The following is a 21,642-nucleotide window of genomic DNA, read 5'->3' on the forward strand; positions in this document are numbered from 1 at the left end:
GAGCCCCGCGGCGCCGCGGCCGGCCGGGGGAGGCGCCTCGTCTGTCGCCGCCGCCCGCACCCGCACCGGCACCGGCACCCGCACCCCGCCGGCCCCGCGGCTGCGGCTGTGGGCGCTGGGCGGGCGCGGCGGCCAAGGCGCGCTCGCACCTGCGGCGGCCGCTCGGGTGATGGCGCGGCGCGGGCCGCGGGCGTCCTGAGCGCAGCGCCCGCCGGGGGATGCCAAGACGCGCTGCTGGCCCTGGCCATGTCGTCGTCCTTCTTCAACCCCAGCTTCGCCTTCAGCTCGCACTTCGACCCCGGTGAGTCCCCTGGCCGCGCCCCTTGCCAGCCCTCTGCCCGCTGCGGCTGCCCCTAACCTGCCCGACTGCGGACATGATGCTTCCAGAGCCCCCGGTTTCCTATTTTGCATGGAAGTTAACCCTTTCCCCACTCTGAGTGGAGCCGCAGAAGGAACGGCTTTCCCCGCAGGACCCCCTGGAAGCCCGGAGGTGGGCAGGCCTTGGGGCTGGCACCTGCACGGCTGAGGCCTCCAGCAGCGGGGGTGGACATTGGGGGTACTGCCCCTGTCTCTGTGGAAGCTTCCGTCTCAGGTAACGGGCAGGAGGGCCCATGTTGGCCCCAGGTGTCCAGGGGAGGAGGTGGCCAGGACTAAGGGCCCCCCGGGAGGTGTGGGAATGTCGCCCCGCCCCCCCAGGCCCAGGTGGCCATGGCCCCTTGTGGATCTACGGTCTTAGCATGGGAGGCATCTCCCCAGGCTGGGAGCTGGTTCTGGGGAGCCCTGCCAGGCCACCCAGTCGCCTGCACGGGGAGGTGGGAGCAGTGGTCAACCCACAGGACAGAGCCCACTGAGCAGAGGCTCGGAAGAGATGGGCCTCAGTGGATGCCCAGGCCCTCCGGGCAGGGAGAGGCCCAGGTGGCGCTGTCAAGCTGGCTGCAGGGGGCGTGGGGCCAGGCCAGAGGCCCTGGCAGCCTGTTTATCCATGGCTGCCTGACCTCCTGGCAGCTGTGGACGGCCGGGGTGGCAGCGGGACCAGGGGCAGCTGGAGGCCTGCATCTGTCACCAGGAGGTGGTAGGCTTTCTTCCCTGTCTTCACTGGCCTCACCACCCCCCTCCTTGGCCCGAGTGGGAGATAAACCCCTGCCCTGGAGCCTTGGCCGAAGGGCCCAGAGTCCTACCCACATGTCACTGGGGCTCTGGCATAGGCTAATCCAGCCAAAACAAAGCCGGGTGAGCACGTGACGGGCTCTCCTGGGTCTCCCTCCCTGGAGTAGGGCCCAGTTCGTGCCGTGATGCACAGGGTCGCCTGGGTACGGCCCCATCTGAAGGCATTTGATCTTGGGGGAGGGGACCTGACAGCAGGTTCCTCTGCTGGGCTTAGGGTGTGGGAGTCACTGGCTCAGAAATGACTTCCCAGGGCGACTCCTGGAGCTTGGAGAATGTGGAGTCACCAGTGGATGGCCCAGAATCTGGCACCGACAGCCCTGGCTGGGCTCCGAGGGCGGGGGCTGGAGGTGGCCCTGCTGAGCAGTCCCAGGCCCAGACAACCTTTAGGGACATGTGTCCCTCTGGCTCCGAGCCGGTGCTCCATGCAGTGTGGCTGCTGGGGAGTGAGGGTCCAGCCTTGGAACCATTGGCAGTGTGGCGGGGTGTGTGCCAGGACTGACCCAGGGATGGCGACGCCCTCCCCCACGCCCTGCCTCTTGCACTCTTTGTGGGGCCCAGACTTGCCCTGTGTGGGTTCAGTACCCTCCCCTCACCACACACACACCCCGTGTGTCCCAGCACGAGACCCTTCCCGCATCTTAGAGAGACAACTGAGCTTGGCTCCTCTTGCAAGTGTTCCTGTAAACAGCTGTGATCAGTGTAATTATAATGTGTCAGTTTAAGGACTTATGAGGGAAAAAAGTTGTCAGGAGGCAAGGGGAGATCTTCTGTTTGCAGGTGGAGTGAAGGCGAGAACTGTGCCCCACTGTGGGAGGGGCCGCCCTGGATGGTGGGGATGGGTTGCTGGCTGGGGTGCAGGGCTCTGTGCTGGCCCCCACGTGGGCATTAGGGAGGGGGGGGTGGGGTCCGCTGCCCTCCTGCTAAATGCCCAGTGTTCAGAGCGCAGCTCCCACCCCCTGGAGTCCCCCTGCACCCTTGCCTTCCAGAGTCTCAGTTTTCTCACCTGTAAAATGGGATAGCTGTGCCTACCCCAAGCTCAGTTAGGGGTTAAGCGCCTGGTGAAAACTTGACTCTCAATGAACAGAGACTCTGCTCTTATGGAGGGGGTGTGTGTATGGAGACAAGGCCGAAGTGGCATGTGGCTTTCCTGTCCCCGAAGTGGGGAGAGATGGTTCTTTTTGAAGTTGGCTCCTGTCTAAGGGGGGACCCTGCTCGGCGTCCACCAAACTCGGAGGGCAGGGGACAGTCGTGTGTGTGGCTGTCTCGGAGTTTGTTTCTGTGGTCACTCAACACTCAGGGATGGACAGGGGGGCCTGGCCCGGGCAGAGGGTCCTCACAATGTCACCAGGCCAGGTCTGCTGCCTACTGCCAGCTCTGCGTCCGTCATGGATCCTGTGGCAGTTCTCCACAGAGGTGGTGACAATGGTGTGGTTAGGTAGAGAGTGACGGGGGCTGAGTTTGAGGCTCAGGCTGTAGGCACATGCTTGAGTGAGGCCTGGGGTCTGGGGGACCTCATTTAAACTCCACTCCTGCTTGGGCCACCACCACCTATCAGATAAGGGCAGGGCAGGCCGCTGGAGGGGGCCAGGCCCAGCACGTGCTCCTGGGGCGATGGGCCGGCGCAGGCGGGCATCCGGAGGGGCTGCCTCCTCTGGGGTCCAGCTCTTCCTTAGGATGTGGGTGACCCTGGGGGATTTCTGGACAGTCACAGCCCTGTGGCCTCAGTACGGTGTGGCCTTGGGCCAGTCACTCAACCTCTCTGAGACTCAGCCCCACATAGGTGAAACCTCACTCTGGGGAGACCAGGGGGTGGGGTATGGAAGCCAAGAGCTGAGGGGTGCCATGTGGGAGTCAGGAGCACCTGGGTCTGGCTGGTGGGGGGAAGGTGTGGCTTCGAAGGGGCGGGGCGGGGGGGGGTTGCCTCTCCCACTGGAATGCTCTGAGGCAGGGAGCTGCCCTTGTTTCTTACCTTCTCCGGCCCCGGGTGGACTGGGTGCAGCCCAGGCCCTCAGCAGGTGCCTGCCAGGTGCAGGCCTCAGTCAGAGCTCTGCAGTCCCGAGCCTGGGGGCCTGGAGCTTCTGAGGACCCCGTGGGGCAGGTAGTGGGCCAACCCCTCCCTGATCCCATGGCCCTGTCTGTGCCTCTGTTTCTTAATCTGTAGGTGGGCATTACCGTGGTGTCCCCTCCTGAGGGTCACATGTGGGTGACTGGAGCGCCGGGTGAGGGTCAGTCCCCAGGGAGCACCACTGAAGGCTGACCCCGGGGCAGGGGTCACCGTGGACCATTTGGCGGGACCTGGAGTTCGGGGAAGCTCATGGAAGACAAGGCAGCCCCCAGCCTCTGGGTCACGTGCTGCTGCCTGCCCACATCCTCGTCCTGCGCCTGGCCCCACTGGGAGCCGGCTCACCAGCATTAATGTGTGCGAGGTGCCAGCTCAGGGCTGGGCATGGCCGGGCCTTAGGGTGAAGGTGTCGTTGGGGGACAGGGCGCAGGGAGGGCATTCCAGCCGGGCCTGGTCTATCCTGCCCGGGGACAGGTGCGCTTGGGGACTTGAGGACTGAGAGGCCCCCAGGAATGGGCTTTTGCAGCCCTGGGGGTCCCTCTCTCTGGCTGACGGACACGTGCTGGCAGTGGTTCTTGAACTTGGTGGTCCACCGCTCGCTGCCTGCCGCCCACGGGGTCTAGCTGAAGGCAGATGCTGCCTGACACAACCCGCCCGCCGTCCCCTCCACCAGATCGACTCAGGCTGGGGGGGGAGGGGCGTCAAGGGCCGGAGTGTTACTCCCTCCCCGCGCCCCGAGAAAGGCTGGCCGCAAGGTGGAAGCTGTGGCTCTTGGGCTGAGTCTGGGGGTTATGGGCCAGCTCAGGGCAGGAGGGAGGTCACAGTCCTCCCCTGGGCAGTTTCTTTGCATTCTAGCACATTCTCCAGGAAGCCAGCCTATGCTCTTCTCACAAAGGGGCTGCTTCTCCCTCACGCTGGGTAGCTTTACATGCGCCGGTGCCCGGGCTCATGCAGGCACTCACACACGTGAACACACACGAATGCGCACATGCTCACAGATGCCTTCACCTGTGTGCGAGCCTGGGCTGGGCCGTGGGTGCTGTGGTCTCCTGCGGGGGGTGGTCAAGGTCATGGCTGAGGGGAGCCAGATCCCCCCGCCCCACCCTTGGCCCTCAGCCTCACCCCTGCTCTCATTTCAGTTGATGGGCTGAGTCACCGGGTCCCGGTGGCCTGAGGCTTGAGGAGCCTGGAGCCGTCCCTCTCGGTGGCTGGCCCTGAAGGACTGCCCCGCTGTCACCCAGCCACCTGCAGTCACTGCCCTTGAGCATGTCTGCCCATTCTCCATCCTCCCTGTTCTCCACCTTCCCCAGGTCAAGGGCTCATGGGTAGAATAGCATCCCCCCAAATTCACGTCCACCTGGAGCCTCAGGATGGGACCTTGTTTATAAACAGGGCATTTGGAGCTGTAATAAGTTAAGATGAAGCCATCCTGGATTAAGGCGGCCTAATTCCATGGCTGGGTCCTTACAAGAGAGCAGGGGGAGATTCAGGAGAGAGGAGGACGTCCCATGCCACATGACAACGGAGGCAAAGCTGGGCTGATGCAGCCACGAGCCAAGGAAGGCCTGGGGCCTCCAAAAGCTGGGAGAGGCAGGAAGGGTTGTGCCCCGGGACCTCTGGAGGGAGTGTGGCCCTCATGCAGGACGTCCGGCCTCTAGAACATCAGACACTCCATGTGCGTTAAGGCCCCAGTTTGTGGCACGTTGCGATAGCTGCCCCAGGACACTCCTGCAGGACGGCACTGAGCCCCACGGGGCCTCATCTGGGGCCGAGCCTGCCTCTGCCTTCATGCCAGCCTCCGTCTCCTCTGTGTAGACTGGGACAGCCCTGCCCACCTGGACATGTCTTTGGAGGAAAGCAAGGTAACACGTGTGCAGGCGCCTCAGAACACGCGAGTTCACCGGACCGCAGTGATAGGAAGGCAGCTGTGGCCCAGGCCAGTCGCGCTCATCTGGGCACCTTGGGGCCTCGCAGCCTCCAGCTGCGTCCTGCAGAGGAGCCAGCACCGGCAGGACAGGCGGCCCGTGGCCTCCCCTCCCCCGGCAGAGGAAGCCGGCAGAGGAAATGAGGGCAGCGGACGCCGGGCCAGAGCCAGCTCCCAGGCAGCCTGTCTGGCCTGTCGCAGTAGGCAGCGTCCACGCCGGGTCCCTGCCTTCCTCTGCCAGGGTCAGCCTGGGGGGCAGGGGCCAGGGTGCCCTGGGGTCAGGGAAGGTCTGCTGAGGGCGGCTCTGGAGTTAGACCAGCAGTTGGAACCGCGCCGCCAGAGCTATAGGTATGTGGGGGCTTCTGGGAGGGTGTGGGCTCTCCCCCACTGCCAGCCCCGGGGCCGGGCATGAGCGGACAGGGGCTCGTACTCGCGAGGTCCCCAGCCCCTGCTCTGCCTCTGCCAGAGGAAGTGGCAGGACAGGAATGGGCAGGGCCAGGGCAGTGGGTGGTTCTGGGCAGCCTGGGGGTCACTTGCCACAGAGGGTGTGTGAGGTGGGGCAGCAGGATGCTGGCCGGCATCTGGAGGCTGGGGCGGGTCCCCGGTCGCCTCTCACGGTGGGATGTGGCAGGCGGTCGCTTGTAGAGCGATGTGTGGTGACTGTGTAATGGGCTGGTGGCTGTCTGCGCGGAGCTGCCTGTAGTCCCGGGCAGGTGGTTCGCCTCCACTTGCTGTGAGGCCCACCTGGCTGTCCGGGCACACCCCCTGGGAAGAAGGAATCCCACTTTTGGGGGACGCCGCCCGCACAGGATGCTCGTAGGAAGGGGTCTGGCTGGTCGTGCTCGGCCTCATGCCCGAGGTCACTCCTTGTTGACAGCGAAACGGCAGGTTCTCTGCCCAGCTCCAGGCATCCTAACGCCGTCTCTTCCCTCTCTTTCTGACAGCTTGATTGAGATAGGATTCACGTACCGTACGATTCATCCATTTCAAGTGTACACGTCAGTGCTTTTTACCGTATGTACAGAAGTGTGCAGCCATCACCGCGATCTCAGAACACTTTTGTCCCCCTCGTGAAAGCCGCACACCCACCGGCAGCCCCTCACGTGCTTCCTGTCTCTGGAGATCGCCTGTCTGGACATTTCCTACCTGCAGGCGTGCAGCTCAGCGTTGTCTGTGTCTCTCTCCGTGGGCCCTCCGTTCTCTATCACGGGAACATAGGGAGCGGGCCTGGGTCTGGGGGCAGCTTTCGTGGATGCTGAGGGCTGGGCCACCACACGCAGGCCCCTGCCCGGCACTCAGCATTGGGGCCCTGCTCCTGCAGTGCCACAGCGTGACTCGCCTTTTCCGCCGCCTGACGCCTTGGGTGCCTTTCTGGGGGCTTGTTGGCCATTTGAAGTCGTCTTCTGGGATTCCCCGTGTGAGCCAGGCCTGCCCGGCTGTGGGTGGTATTTATATGTTCTGGAACTGAGCCCTCGGTCAGAGATGTGCATCAGGGCTGGTGCTTTCGCATCTTAGCCGTCTCACTGGTCCGGGGCAGGGTATGCAGGCGCCTCTGGGGCTAGTCTTTCCCCACCCCCGTGCTCAGTGGCGTCAGGTTGGTGGCTTGAGACGGGCTGTGGTGGGAGAATTTGCGCCCCAGGAGCCTGCAAAGCCTCCACGGCAGAAACCTCCTCCGTCTCTTTCTTCCAGAGAGCTGGTTGTTAAGCATTACCAGCAAACCAGGGGTGTAGGCCAGTTTGTTAATCCCAGGAAGCCCCCTGGAATCCTTTTGGCATGAGGCAGGCATCCTCAAGAGGCACTTTCTGGCCCCTGGGGGTGAATGACCCAGAGGGATGGTCGTGCTCCCTCTTGGGGCCACTCAGCCCTGGAGGGAGCCCCTGGGTGGGGCCTGCTCAGGGGGGGCGGGGCCAGGGCTTGCACAGTCCTGCCCCTGGCTGAGGTCGCACCTGACCTGAAACCCTGCCCCTGCTGCCATGCTTCCCCAGCCCACCTCACCCCACTCTCTGCCCGCACTGGGTTCCAGGCAGAAACTTGGAGGCCAGGATGGCAGGAAGTTCTGGGCTTGGGCTGCCCTCCCGCCCCTCAGCAGCTGGTGCTGGAGTGGGAGCCAGTGCATCGGATTCTGCTTTATTTTTCCTTCTTGTGATGGGCGGCCCTGCAAGTCCTGTCTGAAACGGACTGGCTGCAGCGCTCCCTGGGTCTAGCCGTGCATCTGTAGGTTTCCTCCTGGGTGGGTCTGAGCCTGGCTGCTTCCGGCCTCTGCACAGCTGTTCCCCGGATGCTCCCCCACCCATGCCTGTGAGAGGGACTCATTCATCCAGCTCAGTACCCTCGGGGCGACCCTGTGCCCAGCAGGTGTCAGGGCAGGGTCCTCAGATGAACAGGATGGGCAGGTCCCATCCTCCAGAGGGGGTCACCCTCAAGCCCCTGCAGGGAGTGGGGGCTGAGGGACGTGCAAGTCGTGGAGGGACTGGTAGACGGAGGCTGGGGGCCAAGTGGGAGGCCGTTCGTGCAGGGGAGACGGTGTCAGTGGGAGCGGCCCCGGGAATGGAGACATGGGGGCTGTAGTGCCCGTGTTTCCCTGTTCTCACGCAGATACCCCCCACCCGACCACCCCTGCTGTGTCCCTTGGGCTGCTCGGTCACCAGGGATTGGGGGGCCAGGGCTGAGGACATCCTGGGTGCCACCCTGCCCCAGGACTAGCCTTGGGGGTGGGTCCTGGGGCTCCTGGAAAAGAGTCAAGGGGCCTCCGTTGGTGGTGACCAGGCCGGCCTTGTCACACGCCAGCAGAAGGGATGTCACTCATTGGTGCTGAGCTCGTGGCACGTGCTTCTGTTGCTGCTCCGCACGGTGACTGTGTTTATGTCCAGCGCTGGTCCTGGCCCGAGGGGGACAGGGCTGGGTGTCCAAACCCATACTGCCAGCGTGTGCTTCTGGAAGCGCGTAGGAGAGCATGTCTCCTGGCGTGAGAGGTGTGGGAGGGCGTGCACGTGGGTGGGTGTGATGTGTGTGCTGGGAGTGTGTGAGTGTGAGCATGTGTGCAGGGGTCTGAGTGCGGGTGAGGACGTGGGGGGAGTGTGTGTGTGGGAGTGGGTGAGCACACGTGTAAACATACGAGTGCACCTGTGTGAGGATGTATGTGTGAGTGTGTCCCCTCTCTGGTTCTCCGGGGGGAGGCCCAGGCCCCCGGCTCTCCCCTGCCGCTGGGCAGCGAGAGCTCTCGGGCTCCCCTCTTATAGGCTCTGGGTGATGGTGTAGTTCCTGACCCCCTGTGGACGGCAGGAGGGGGGCTGACACCCCCCTCCGACCACGCCGACCGTACAGCCACCTGCCAAGGGTCTGTGGTCCGGGGTCGGGGAAAGAACCCTCCTGTGGAGGCGGATGCCGTGACCCGTGTGTCCGTGGTGGTCTTGCGGGGGGGCGCCTCCCAGCTGCTTGTCTGTGTGTCCGTGGACTTTGCCGGGTCTAGGTCCATCACTTCAGGTTGACACTTAAGCCGGCAGAATGGCTGCGGCCACTTAGCCGCCGGACACTTGAGCTTCCCTCCCCCGGAGGCAGCGCCCTCCACCTTCCAGCCCTCCCCTCAGTCCTTGGGGTGCGAGACTGTCCAGGATGCCTGCTTGCCCGCCCCTTTCCCCCAGGGCTGTCCTCGGCCCCACGCGGCCCCAGCGCCGTCTGTACTCCACGCCGCAGGTGGCACCCACACCTGTCTCTGTACATTAGGACATCCAGGCTGCGGGTGAAGAGGTTCGGAAGGTTCTGGGGTGGGGGCAGTGGGGCGCAGGCTCCCCACCCAGACGGGTCTCGGGCCCCTCTCACCTGCCGGGGTGGAGCCTGGGCGGCTGCGGAGGTGGGGTTGCTGCACCCCTGCCCGGAGCTGCGTTCTGAGGTGGTCAGGGTGAGCCTGGTGGGGGTGGCGGGCTGGGACTGAGAGCCGTCCGTGGCTGCCCCCGACCCAGCGCCGGCTCTTGGGATGGGGGCATCCTGCAGCTGCGGCCTTCATCCTGGGAGGCCCACGGGGAGGCAGGTGTGCCGGGGCGCAAGCGACCCGTGCGTCCGAGCAATCAGGGCTCTGATTTCAGTCGTCAGCGTCCTTTCATTTCTCTACGTGACCTCAGAGGTTTGGGGGAGGAGTGAGGACACGGATGGGGTGGGCCTGGGTCCTGCCTGGGAGGCGCCACACAAGTCCAGTGACCTGCTTCCCTTCCTCCGCTGAGAGGATTCTGTTCCTCTCTGGGGGAACTTCCATGTCTGGGCCTTTGGGCAAACATTTGCCAAGAAGCTCTGCCCCACGGGCCCCCCAGGGCTGGGTCCGCCTTCCGGATGGTTCATGGGGGTATGGATGCCCCTCCTACTTGCCCTCTGTCCGGGGAAGCCCCAGACTCTTGCCACTTTCCCCAGCTGTGGGCTGGGAGGTGGGAGTATCAGGGACAGATGATGGGCCCCTGGAGGCCTGGGCGCGCAGAGCTCTGCCCCTCGTGCTGTCCGCTCACCTCGGCCTCGTAATTCAGAGACGCCCGCCCAGGTTGCACAGCTTCTTCCTGCACAAGATCCTGTTTGCATCACCGGGCGGGCTTGTGGGGCAGGGGCACTGGTGCCAGGATGCCCTCCGATGATGCCCTGCCAGGGCCCCGCCCCAGGCCTGCTGGTGACCCCGGGTGTGAGCCCCCGTCGGCTGCATCTGCACCAGGCAGGCCGGCTGGGGCACTGGGAATACCAGGGGGCATGGCTGTCTCGCTCGGAGCCAGGCTCACTGCCTGGGCTGGGCGGGGCCCCTCGGAGGGCCTGGTTGCCCCCACTGGAACCGCAGGCCAGTGGGGGCTGGGCCGGCTGTTCTGTGTCCTCATGTGGTGCCGTGGTGCCGTGGGCTTCGGTGTGAGCAACGGGAGCAGCTCCTCAGGGCCTCAGAGCCTGTGGCCGGCCCTGGACTAGGTGCGTTACGAGGTGGGGGCACGCAGGCGGGTGCCAGGCGCCCAGAACAGCGGTTTTGGCTGTACTTGGGGCGGATGACCCCGTGGGGGGATTTGAGGCTGCTCGGCCACAGGGGGGATCTGAGACCTCCCCTCCTTCCACAGGGGAACAAGTTGGGGGCCAGGAAGGGTGCTGGGCCCTGGTGGTGGGTGGGCACAGGGTGGACGAGTGGACCGGGTCCTGGCCTGTGTGTTGTCCTGAGTAGCAGGACAGGTGGGGTCGTGCTCCACCTGACTTCCGACGGTAGGATGGAACATCCAGTGAACTTCAAGGGCCAGACGGGGCTGTAGCAGGGAGTCAGTTGGTGCTCTGGCCTCGGAGCCCACGGCCCCCGGCAGAGATACTGGTCGAGGAGTGGGCTCCCCGTGGTGTCTGGCCGCGATGGGGGGTAGCCCAGGACCCTCACTGTTGTGGAAGTGGCCTTTGTTCCAGGAGGGTTTGGGCAGCGCCCCAAGGGAGTGAGTGAAGGATGAGGCTATGGGCGTCTGGTGCAGATTGGAAAGGGGCTCTTGGGGGGAGCAGTGAGCCAGCCAGGGGCACACTGGGGGTGCCCGCCCATGGGGGCCGGCAGGGTTGGCACACCCCTGACTCGGTCTCCACGGGTGTCAGACCACTTGCTTAACATCTTTTAAATTGAGGTGAAATTCATATAACATGAATTTAACCCCTTTAAAGTGTACAGGTCAGTGGCATTTAGTACATTCACCGTGTTGTGCGGCTACCACCTCTCTAGTTCCAGAGCCTTTTCATCGCCCCAAAAAGAAGCCCTGTGCCACTACAGTCCCCCTCCCGGCCCCTGTCCCCCGGACCCGCCTGTTCTGGACACTCCATAGGGGTGGACCACGCAGTGCTGTGGAGGGGCCGTCGGACCCGCCCACGGCTTCTCCACCGGCTGCGCGGGGGCTCCTCTTTTTTCTGCATCCTCACCAACACTGGTTATTTTCTGCTTTAAAGATCATGGCCGTCCTAGTGGCTCAGATGGCTCAATTATTCTTCAGAGTGGCTGCTGAGCCAGGAGGCAGCATGCGGCCCCTCCCAGCAGACTGGGAGGCCGAGGCACCGGGCCTTGAGGCTGGAGGGGGCCGACTGGAAATGCTTCCTGAGTGCCGTGTGTCTCAGGCTCCTGGGGATGTTGGGACGGGGCCAGGCCGAGGGGCCAGCGAGGGTGAAGGTGCAGCGGGGAATGGCCAGCAGTGGGCAGGCAGGCAGGCAGGTAGAGGGCTCGGAGGGGGCTCGTGGGTGGCGCTTTTGGAAGATGGCTTCAGTCCCGGGTGAGGAACTGCCTGGAAACCACAGACCCCCGAGGAGGTTGGGCAGGGTCCGGGCCACGGGGTGGAGCTCAGTGGCCTCAGCGGGGCTGGACGTGGGGAGGGGGCAGGAGGAATCTAGAGGCAGTTGGGGTCTCCCACTTGGGGAGGGGGTGGGAGGGACCCAGGGAGCGGGTTTGCCTTGAGGGGGACGTGGACTCCATGCTGGGTTTGGTTTGAGATGCTCCAGGACACCCAAGGGAAGGGCCAGGGCCAGGTGGATATCGGGGTCTCGGGCCCCAGAAGAAGCTGGGGACCAGGGTAGGAGCTGGGGCCCTGATGGGGTCAGGAGGGGGATGTAGGCCAAGCCTGGGTCCACCTGGGGAGGAGGATGGCTTCTAGCCCAGGACGGTGAATGGGGCGGCTGAGGAGGTGGAGGGTGCAGGGGCCACCCCGCGACCCAGAATGAGGCACAACGTGCTGTCCTTCCTGCACTCTGGCCGCGAGATATGGCCAAATAAAGAGCCCCTCAGAGTGGGTCCACTGACCTCAGGATGGCTGGAATCACTGATCCTTCCCTTGGCCGATCCAGGCCACCTCCACCTTCCATCTCTGTGTCCCCATTGTTTCCCTGGGGAAACCTTACTGACCTCCAGCCATGTGGCTCCCCCAGGTGGGGTTTGAGTGTGGGGTGGGGGGCAGACAGAGACCTGTGGAGACCCAGGACCCTGTGACGCCAGGACAGGATCTGGGCTCCATTCTGTTTATGGTGAGACCGTGGGGGTCTTTAAAGACGAGAGTGACGGGGTTAGGCGTGGGTGATAATTAAATAAAGTATTAAATAAAATTATACACATCTGATTCTAGACGTAGTACATGCTTATTGTAGGAAATATGAAAACTGCAGACAACGAGAAGGTATTAACTAACCCAGAATTCTACCACCCAAGACAATCGCTGTTCACATTTTGAGGTATTTTCTTCCAGTTAGTTTTTTTTTTTTTTTAACATGGTTGTGATCAGGATTTATAAACAATTCTATGTCCTGCCTCTTGTTCTCAAATTTACTGAGGCATAATAGAAATAGACTAAACTGTACATGTTTAAATCGTTGGGTTTGATGGGTTTGGTGTACGGATATGTCATAACTCAAGAAGTATATATATTTGGGAGACCCCCATGAACCCTTGACTCCGTAGTCAAATAACAAGCATTTGCTTTGAGCCCAACCGTTTCCTTGTGTCTCCACTTTTAAAAATTAGCATAAAGTTGATATTTCCTCATTTATTTAAAACATCTTCTTAAATTCACCCTCTATGGCTTCCTTTGCAAATATGCTCTTGTTTTTACGGAATCCTTTTATTGTGACTATTTAGGCTGTTTTTTACTCTTATAAACACCACTGCAGGGAACATCTCTGTGTGAAGCGATTCCTGCCTGTGGCATTAACTTGCTCCTGCCTTTGTTTTTAGTCTGGATTTGTGTGCCATCCAGGCCGCTCTCTCGTTTAAATTCCCAGACCAGGAATCACTAGGCCTGGGAGTTGGCAGGTCTCCCAGGACCTGCACGCACGTCTCCAAATCGTTTTCCAGAGGCTGCTCCAACTTACGCCCACCAGAGCGCCTGGGCAGCTGGTCCTGGTGTGTGGGCTTCGGTTAGACACCAGCTTCTGAGAATTCACGTGGTCGAGAAGCTGACATCGGGTGTGACATTTCATTTCTTTTATTATGGATGAGGCTGCACATTCTCCTGTGGGCTCTTCAAATTGTATTTCCTTGTTTGTGGGCTGACTGTGTGTTGTTTGCTTGTTTCTGTTTTGGGGGCTTAATGTATTTTTTTAGTTTTTGCTGATTATGTGCCCCCAAAAGTAGTCACATTAGTCCTTGACAAATTTTCTGTCAATCATTCGTCCTGGTTTGTTGTTTTCTTTTAATTTGGGGCTTTTTTTTTTTTTTTTGCGGTACGCGGGCCTCTCACTGTTGTGGCCTCTCCCGTTGCGGAGCACAGGCTCTGGACGCGCAGGCTCAGCGGCCATGGCTCACGGGCCCAGCCGCTCCGCGGCATGTGGGATCTTCCCGGACTGGGGCACGAACCCGTGTCCCCTGCATCGGCAGGCAGACTCTCAACCACTGCGCCACCAGGGAAGCCCCTAATTTGGGGCTTTTATGGAACATACGTTTTTATGTGGCCAAACCCATTGATCTTTCATGATTCCTTCTGTTGCTTTTAGCTTAAAAAATCCCTCTCCATTGAGAAGCCTGATATTTATCTATTTTCTTCTCAGATGCTATAATTTGACTCACTGATGTCAATCTGTAGTTATTCTGGTATGTGGTCTGAGGCAAGACCACACGGGGCCGGGCATTCTGTGCGGGGTCTTCCGCTGAGGCCAGGCCTGGCTCTGGGCTGTGATTCTGCTCCTCACCTGTTGGCCCATCTCTGCCGCAGAACCATACGGTTTTAATGATTGTACCTTTTGGACATGTTAAGAGTTAGAAAGGCGAGATCCCTCTCTCTGCACTTTTTCTAGTTTCTCTTGTTTAGAGCTTCATCCACTACAAGGCCATGGGTCTTGTTGATGGGTGCCTGGGAGGGGGTGAGGGAGGTGGGGTGACCCAAGTCGTGTGACAGCCCCCTGATGGACACCACTCACCTGACCTCACCCCCTCTCATTGGCGGAACAAGTCATTCCTTTTACAAGAAGCCCGGCCTGGCACCTGGTTCTGTCCAGAACTGCTCCCTCCCCTCCTCACAGCTCCCCCCACAAATTGTCCATCCCCCTCCTCCCGCCAGCCCCTCGGAGCCCTCCCTGGAGATGGACCGAGGCCAGGACCAGAGAGCACCAGCACCGAGGGTGGTTCACCAGAGGGATCTGCTGGGTACCGATGTCCACCCCCTTTGGGGAGCACAGGATCTGTGTCACCCCTCCCGTGTCACGGGCAGGGTCAGGCCCCCCAAAACAGGAGCCCCTTGTGAAGGGCCCTGAGACCTCCAGGCTGGGCCATGGGGGGATCTGTCCCCAAGGGACACCCAGGTCCTGGCCCTGCAGCCTCCACCCCAGCTTAAACCAGCATCCCTCCCCCCTCCCCTTCCATGTCCATCCACTGAGGGCCATGGGTGGTGTGGCTCGTGCCCAGACCCTGACGCTGGACCCCACTCCTGCCCCCTGCTTACCCGCCCTCCCAGCGGGATCGGGCTGGTCCTGGAGAACTGGATAGGACCTGTCACATGGCAGGTGTTACAGTCGTGTACTCGGGGGACAGGGTGGGGGCAGTGTCCCAGAGCCAGCGCCTGGCAGGTTTTATGGGGGACTGTGGGATGTCCAGGAGGCAAGGAGGGCTTGGGGACATGGGACTCTAGCCCTGTGGGGTCTGGAAGGAGGGTCTTCTGGCCCACCTGTCTCCCTTGGGTTCCCTACCCCAGTTGCAGGTCCCTGAGGTGATCTGGGGGACAGCAGAGAAGGTGTGGGAGGGGGGAATCCTCAAAGAATGTGTTGAACTTGAAAACAAAGCAAGAAAAGCAGGAAGGGAGAAGGGGGAGGAAGGAGGGGGAGGGGGAGGGAAAGGAGGGGTGGGGACCTATTGGTGGACCCGGTGTCCCTGCCGTGGGAGATGGTGCCTGGCTGCAGCTGTGTGGGGGGCTGTCACCCTGAAATGGCCTGCAGTCAGACCCCCACACGTGCCTGGCCGAGTGGAGGTGGGGTGGGGCCAGAGAAGGGTGGTTCCAGGCGGGAAGCTGTGTGAGATGTGACCCATGAGGCTGGGGGCGGGGGCGAGGGGGGGGCGGGCTCTGTTTGCTCATCATGAACTGGAAAGTGGCCCCTCCTGGCAGGGAAAGCGGCCCCTCCTGGCAGGGAAAGCATCCACGGGAGACCCTCGGGACACAGCAGGTGCCCAGGAAGCGTGAGTTACTATTCCTAAACATGGCCGTGCACGTCTTACAGAACGCTGTGCCTCCTTGGAAATGGCTGGGCCTTGCCCAGCAGTGCTCAGGCCACCAGGCTGGCGAGGAGGGCAGGGTCCCGTTCAAGCAGCGGAATTGGGCTGATGGAGGCCATAGGCCTGCTGGGTCCGGGGAGAGCTGTCGTCTCTGTCTTGTTTTCTCTGTTGCTTCTGCAACGGATAGAATTATTATTTTAAGAACTATCTAACGAAACAGGGTCCACCATCCATCATCCCCACAGGAGGGCGCCACAGAGGCGGGACCTCAGACAGAGGAGCGGCCGGGAACGCAGGGTGGTTCTGGTCTACCTGCTGCTCCGGCTCGGATGCTGCGTGGGTTTTGGGGTGTTGTAGGGGCTGGTGGGTGTCAGAGGTGAGCTGCTGAGCATTTGCTGCCCTGGGGTGTGAATACCTCTGGGAGTCACTGAACTTCGGGCGGGAAGATGGGACAGGCGCCTCTCGGCTCCGCACACACCACCTTTGTTGTGATGGCTAACAGGCGTTTGTATCGTATGAACATGTCGGCTTTTACAACCTGCGTTTTCACATAAGGGAGCTGGACTCTCAGTCCTTTCCCGTGTGAATTCATCTGATTGAAGTAGAGCCTTAATCACAACAAAAAAGAGCTCCTCTTACGCCAGAAACGTGACCCCTGCTGGTCGAGGTGGGGTGGGCTGGCCTCTGCTCTCAGGGAGCCACCCCCCCAGGGAACCCCCCCCACCACCACCACCCCGTGAGGTTTCCTTCCAGAATCCCTGGCCCAGGCCCTGCCTCTTCCAGCCCCATAGGCTGCAGTGGCCTCTTGAGGGGTTTGGGCCCAGGGTTTGCCCTGTGTGCTCTTGGCCACCCACAGGCACTGCTTCTCCCTGTGATGTCACCACCCTGTTCCCAGTGTCCTGGCTCCCTGGCCCCAGTTCTGCCCACAGAGCGGGCATGGGGCACTGGGGAGGGCAGGGAGGGGTCCTGGCCGGGGGCCCCAGGCTCCTGTCTGTAGCTTCCTCACCCCAGCCCTTTGTTTGGGTGAAGACAGGCAGGCTATGTGACTGCCAGGTGACCCTGGCTGTGGGTGCCTCCGGTTGTGGGTGCCCCCCAAGGCGAAAGGGGCCTTGGGGAGTGAGCCCTACAACGGAGGAGGGCTCTGTGCCGACGCCCACGGTCACTTGGCAGGAACCTAGCCCCTGGCTGAGATGCTACCCATCCCCCTCCCGGTGAAGGACCACTCTGGCCACCTGCCCCTGCTTAAGGAGGCTCTGATGGGGGCCACCTGCCCCTGCTTAAGGCGGCTCATATTGAGGCCACCTGCCCCTGCTTAAGGCAGCTCATATTGAGGCCACCTGCCCCTACCCAGGGCGGCTCGGATGGAGGAAGCTTGCAGAGCGGCTCCGGGGACGCAGGCTGCTGGGGGTCCGGGACGAGGCTCCAGGGACTGAGGAGCTCACCCCCCTGCGGGGCACACGGGACACATGGGGAGTGAGCAGACCCTGGAGACCCTGGAAGGCAGGGCCCGGAGTTCAGAAGGAGGCAGGTGCAAGCTGAAGCAGTGGGGGCCTCACCCCACCCCATGGAGGCCGCACCCCATGAGTGCCCTGCCCCCTCCTTGATGCCCCCAGGCTGGGGCACGGCGGGAGGAGGTCTGCACAGCCCCAGGGCAGACCTGGACGATGAAATGGACCCAAAGAGAGAACTTCCCAGCACTCAGCAGTCCTGCCTGCCCTGCCCTGTGCGTGGTAGGCCAGCCCTCCCCCATCCCAGCTGGACCGAGAGTGGCGAAGTGGGGCCTGAAGGGGCTCTGGGATCTGCGTGTCCGCGGGGGCTACGTTTCCTGCCTGGAGGTGAGCAAGTGCAGGGGCGGGGGGCTCACTGAATGGGGTGCATCCAAGGGCTCGGGCTGCAGGGCCACCCTTGGCCACTCCCAGGTGACTCCCGGTGGTCTGAACTTCACCTGGGTCTGTGGGTTATTTTTATAACCTTGGCGGGCCCTCTGGGCAGGAGTATGGGGGCATGGAGGAGCAGGTGGTCTCACCACCCTGTGGCCTCGCTGCGGGACCAGCCTCTGCCCCTATTCCTCCTCTCCTCGCCTTCCACTCAGCCAGCAGGAGGCCTGGAGCGCCTTTTAGCCCACCCTTCACCCCTTACCCGGGGCTGAACTGAAGTGGGAAGGGCGAGGGGTGGGCTCTTGTGGTGGTGGTGGGGGGTCTGTGGTGTGTGCCAGGCCTAGCTGGCATCTTGGGTTGGTATTCCTCTATTGCACATTCGGTGTGGGGTGGCCCCATTTCCAGATGGGGAAGCTGAGGCTCGGGGTCCCACAGCTGGTGAGTGGTGGAGCTTCCAGCCCAGCGAGGCCCTGAGCCCCCTCCCAGCCTGGCCCGGAGCTGCCCCAGCCCAGCCTGGGGGCGGTGAGGAGGTAGGTTCTTCCCACCACGACCAGGAGCCCCCTGATACTGGTACATGGTCACAGAGACCGGTGCCAGCACTTGCCCACTGAGGGTATACAGGCACGCCGGGTGCCTGTCTCCTGTGGGGAGGACCACGGGGCCAGGTCCCACAGTGGTCAAGTGCCCCAGAGTGCAAGGGAGGCTTCTTGGCACGGGGTTGGTCTTCCTCTGCTTAGCAGGCTCCCCTCGCCTCTGGCCCCGGCACCCTCCCTTCCTGGAGCTGCACTGGGCGGCCCAGCCTGCGGCCCTTGACTGTGAGCTGACCTGGGAGCTGCTGCCCCCGCCAGGGCCCTCCGAGGTGGTGCCTGTCCATGCGCGGCCCCTGTGCTCTGGGGGGCTGGGCAGTAGCTGTGGGTGCCATGAGGGTCTGGCCTTCCCTTCTGCTTTGGGGGCAGGGATGGAACCTCTGGTGACAGTGCTGCAGAAATGGGTCCCGGAGGCATTGGGTGGACAGAAACACCCGTGGAGGCCTAGGGTCCCCCGAGTGGGGCCCAGGCCAGGCATGGCCAGCCAGCAGGGAAGTGCCTCAGGGGACCCTCCTGTCACAGGGTGTTAGCTGAGGCCATGTGCCAGGATGCTGGTGGGTCCCAAGTGCAGTAGCCCCAAGCTTGGACCCCCGGGTGGCATGCACCCCTCTGAGAGCCAGCCACCAGCCCCACAAGCAGGGCGTTTGTTCCCCACATCCAGGGGCCTGGTGCCTGGTACCCAGCCCTGCAGCCCCCAGACCTTGGCTTCGGTCCTGGAGCCCCTCATGGTTGCAGAAGGGGGCTGGCACGGTGATGTGTGTGCTGGGCTTCATGGCCATGTCCAGGGGCTGGTGTTCTGACCCTTTCTCACCTGCCCAGTGTCTTCAGGAAGGCTCTCCCAGCTGAACCCTTGGACATAAAACGGCCAGAGAGTGCCACCTGGTGGGCGGTGAGGACCCGCCCCCCCCCCCCCCCCACCGCCCACCAACCTATGTGTCGCTGCCAAGCTGCCCCTGTGCCGCTGTGGTCACAACTCAAGTGGGCTCTGCGAGAGGCAGGACCCAGCTGGACTGCCCTCCCGCGGGCCGTGTAGTTTTCCCCCAGGCCAAGGGTAGAGCGGCAGGCGTCTGGGCTTGGGGTCCAGTTGGAAGTGGGCCTTCCCGTGCTCCCTGTGCTGGGCTCGCGTGGGGCTGACAGTCACGCTAGGGTGAGTGGCCACAGCGAGGTAAAGGGCTCGGAGTTTGGGAGCAAAGCTGTGGCTGGATGCTCTCTGTTGCAGAGTTGAACGGCCTGATGTTTGTTTGAATGGGTTTTTCATTTCTGAAACAAACAACAAAGCCATTTGCAACTTTTGTCTTCCTGGGCACTCGTGGTGTCGTTCTGGTGTGTGAGTGGCCTGGCACTGGGGGGATGGTTTCGGGGTCACCGCTGCCAGGCCCCCTCAGTGGACAGAGCGTGGAAGAACGTGTGTGCAGGTGCACGAGCACAGACACACAGGTCAGTGCCTGTCTGTGCGCTATAGGTGTGCCAGGTGTTCATGCCCTGGGGTCGTGCGGACACCACCACCCGCCGCGGGCACCTCCGGCTCTTCCTGCTCCCCGTCCTGCACTGGCTCCAGTATGTTGCTTATTTGCTCTGCGGAACCAAATCCCCACCTGAGGCTGCTCTGCCCCCTCCTCGTGGCCCCACTGCCCCAGCGTCAAACTTGATGGGCCTCTGCGCCCTTTGTGGTCCTGGCGCCATTCTCTTTCCTCCGTCAGTCAACACAGGCTTACTGGTGTTTCCAGGCCCTGGGTGTTCCTCTAGGCCTTGACAGAGAGAGCATCCCTGGGCTGTCGCACCTCTCACTGAGGTTGTCACAAGAATGAAACGAGGTGCTGACCCCTCTTGCCCTCTGGGAAGAGGTGGGGTGTGAATGGGACCCCATATGGGTCTCCCAGACTGTTAGTGGGCGCCGATCCTAAGGGCACGAGCGGGACCTTCCCGTAGGCATCTTTGGTGGGTGGTGGAGGAGCCAGGAGTCAGGAGTGGGTCTACCCAGGCCCCCAGGCACCAGCCCTGTCGGTGTTTGGGTGCATCCATAACTTCCTTGAGCCTCAATTTTCCCACCTCTAAAGTGGGCACGATGATATCTCATGAGCAGGCTTGTCGGGGGGGACTGGAAGAGAGGGTATGTGTGTGTGTGCACGCGTAGTGTGTGTGTCCCCGTGTGTGTGTTCGTTCATGCTGTGTTGATACAACAGGTGTGTCTGCCAGACACTGGTCTGTTTCAGGAGTTCACGGCCAGCAGGTCCCAGGCTGTAGGCGCCGGCCTGTGGGCTCAGAGAAGGGCTCCGGGAGCCAGAGCTGGAGTTGCTGAGGGCGTTGGTGGCTCCCTCCTGGGGGTGGCCGGGGTGCAGGACTTGAGTGAGTGATGCCTATGTGTGGGCAGGGGGTGAGCGGCCCCTGTGCGGCCTTGGGATCTGGGGGTGACACTGGAGGGGACAGGTCCATCTGACACCAAGGGGCTGTTGGAACCCTCCTTCTCCCACCAGGATCATCCTCTGACCGTGGAGGGCAGGGCATGGGCTCCCTGGGGACCGAGAGCAGTCTCCTAGCTTCTGACACGGACCTCAGTGTCCTCATCAGAGAGGTTCTGAGGGTGACACTCCTGTCACCTGCTGTAGTCTCGGGGAGGGGGGCAAGGTTTCAGCTGTTCCAGCATTGGTGGGGCTCCAGAAACTGACATGTTTTGTAGATTTGAAAATTCAAGTCCACAGCCTCTCAGAGCCACTTCTGGCTCTGCCCATCTGTTTGGTCTTCTCCCCATCCCCGCAGATCCACCTTCAGGGACATGGGCATTGGATGGTGGCGGAGGCCACTCAGGGCCCCACCCGCCACCTTCCTCTGCTGCTGAGTCAAGCACACCATGCTGAATGACCACCCACCCTCAGCCCAGTTCTGTGACCAGGGCCTGCCAGGGGGTTGGATGGGGACCCACAGGAGGGCCGCACCCCAGGACTAGCATCAAGGAGGCTGAGGGCGGAGGCTGAGGCTGGGCCACCTGAGGTTGTCCTGCCCGACAGCAGCCTGTGCAGCCCAGAGGGGCAGGTGGGTGATGGGCCTGGTGCCTGCTGCCTTCTTCCAGGCCCTGGGACCATCCAGGAGATTGAGATGCAGGAGTGCGTGTGCAGGCAGAGATGGCGGGAGGGGAGCCTGCTGAACGCCCATGGGTTGCCATGGCAACAGCACATCCTTGGGGTCTTTCATGGCTTCCTGGGGGCGCGGCAGCCAGGGCTGCTCAGCACCCTTCGAGTACACGCTATTTGGGTGGGAGAGCCCATTGGGGGGGGTGATGCTTACACAGTGGGTGGGCCCCCCACCCGAAACCTGGCCTGTGGAGGCCCCTGTGAAAGTATCTGCTCGCAGCCCCACAGGACTGGGTAATACAACCAAAGTCCCAAGGTCTCCTCCAAGGGCAGGTGAGCTGGTTTCCCCTGCCGTGGTGACCCTGCCCTCCTGGGCCCTCAGCCTCGCCTCTCTTCCCCGTGTGTGGGTATCTGGAATGAGCTCAGAGACTTGCGTAGGAGTCCAGGCCGCGCTTGCCATTGTTCCAGCCTCTCGGGCTCACACTGCCTCCAGGAAGTCTTCCTAGATACCCCATTAGCCGGCAGCTCTGGCTTCCCATGTGGGCGCAGAATGCCCGGGAGCAGAAGCACATCAGTCAGAGGTCAGCTGTGCCACCTCGGGCAGGCTTCTCACCCTCGCTGAGCCTCCATTTCCTCCTGTCCAGTGGAGACAGGCATGGTAGCCACCTCGGTGCCAGTTAGGACCCGGTGAGGCACTGCTGAGACCTGCTCTGACCTGAGGGACCAGTGATGGCAGGTGTGCTGGGTGGGATTATGGGGTCCTGAGAAATCAACCACTGGGAGCTGGGGGGCTGGGGTGCT

The 21,642-nt window shown here is 62.2% G+C and overlaps 1 protein-coding gene across 1 annotated transcript in view; it reads left to right on the forward strand.

The window, feature by feature from the left end:
- The first annotated feature begins 227 nt into the window (after window positions 1-227).
- AATK (apoptosis associated tyrosine kinase) overlaps window positions 228-21,642 on the forward strand; it is a 38,282-nt gene continuing 16,867 nt past the window's right edge. The window contains exon 1 of the mRNA XM_028499879.2: window positions 228-301. Coding sequence (XP_028355680.1) covers window positions 247-301 — 55 coding nt within the window. The 5' untranslated portion in view covers window positions 228-246. The remainder of the gene's footprint in view (window positions 302-21,642) is intronic.

Source organism: Physeter macrocephalus, chromosome 14 (genome assembly GCF_002837175.3).
Source record: "Physeter macrocephalus isolate SW-GA chromosome 14, ASM283717v5, whole genome shotgun sequence".
Taxonomy (NCBI): domain Eukaryota; kingdom Metazoa; phylum Chordata; class Mammalia; order Artiodactyla; family Physeteridae; genus Physeter; species Physeter macrocephalus.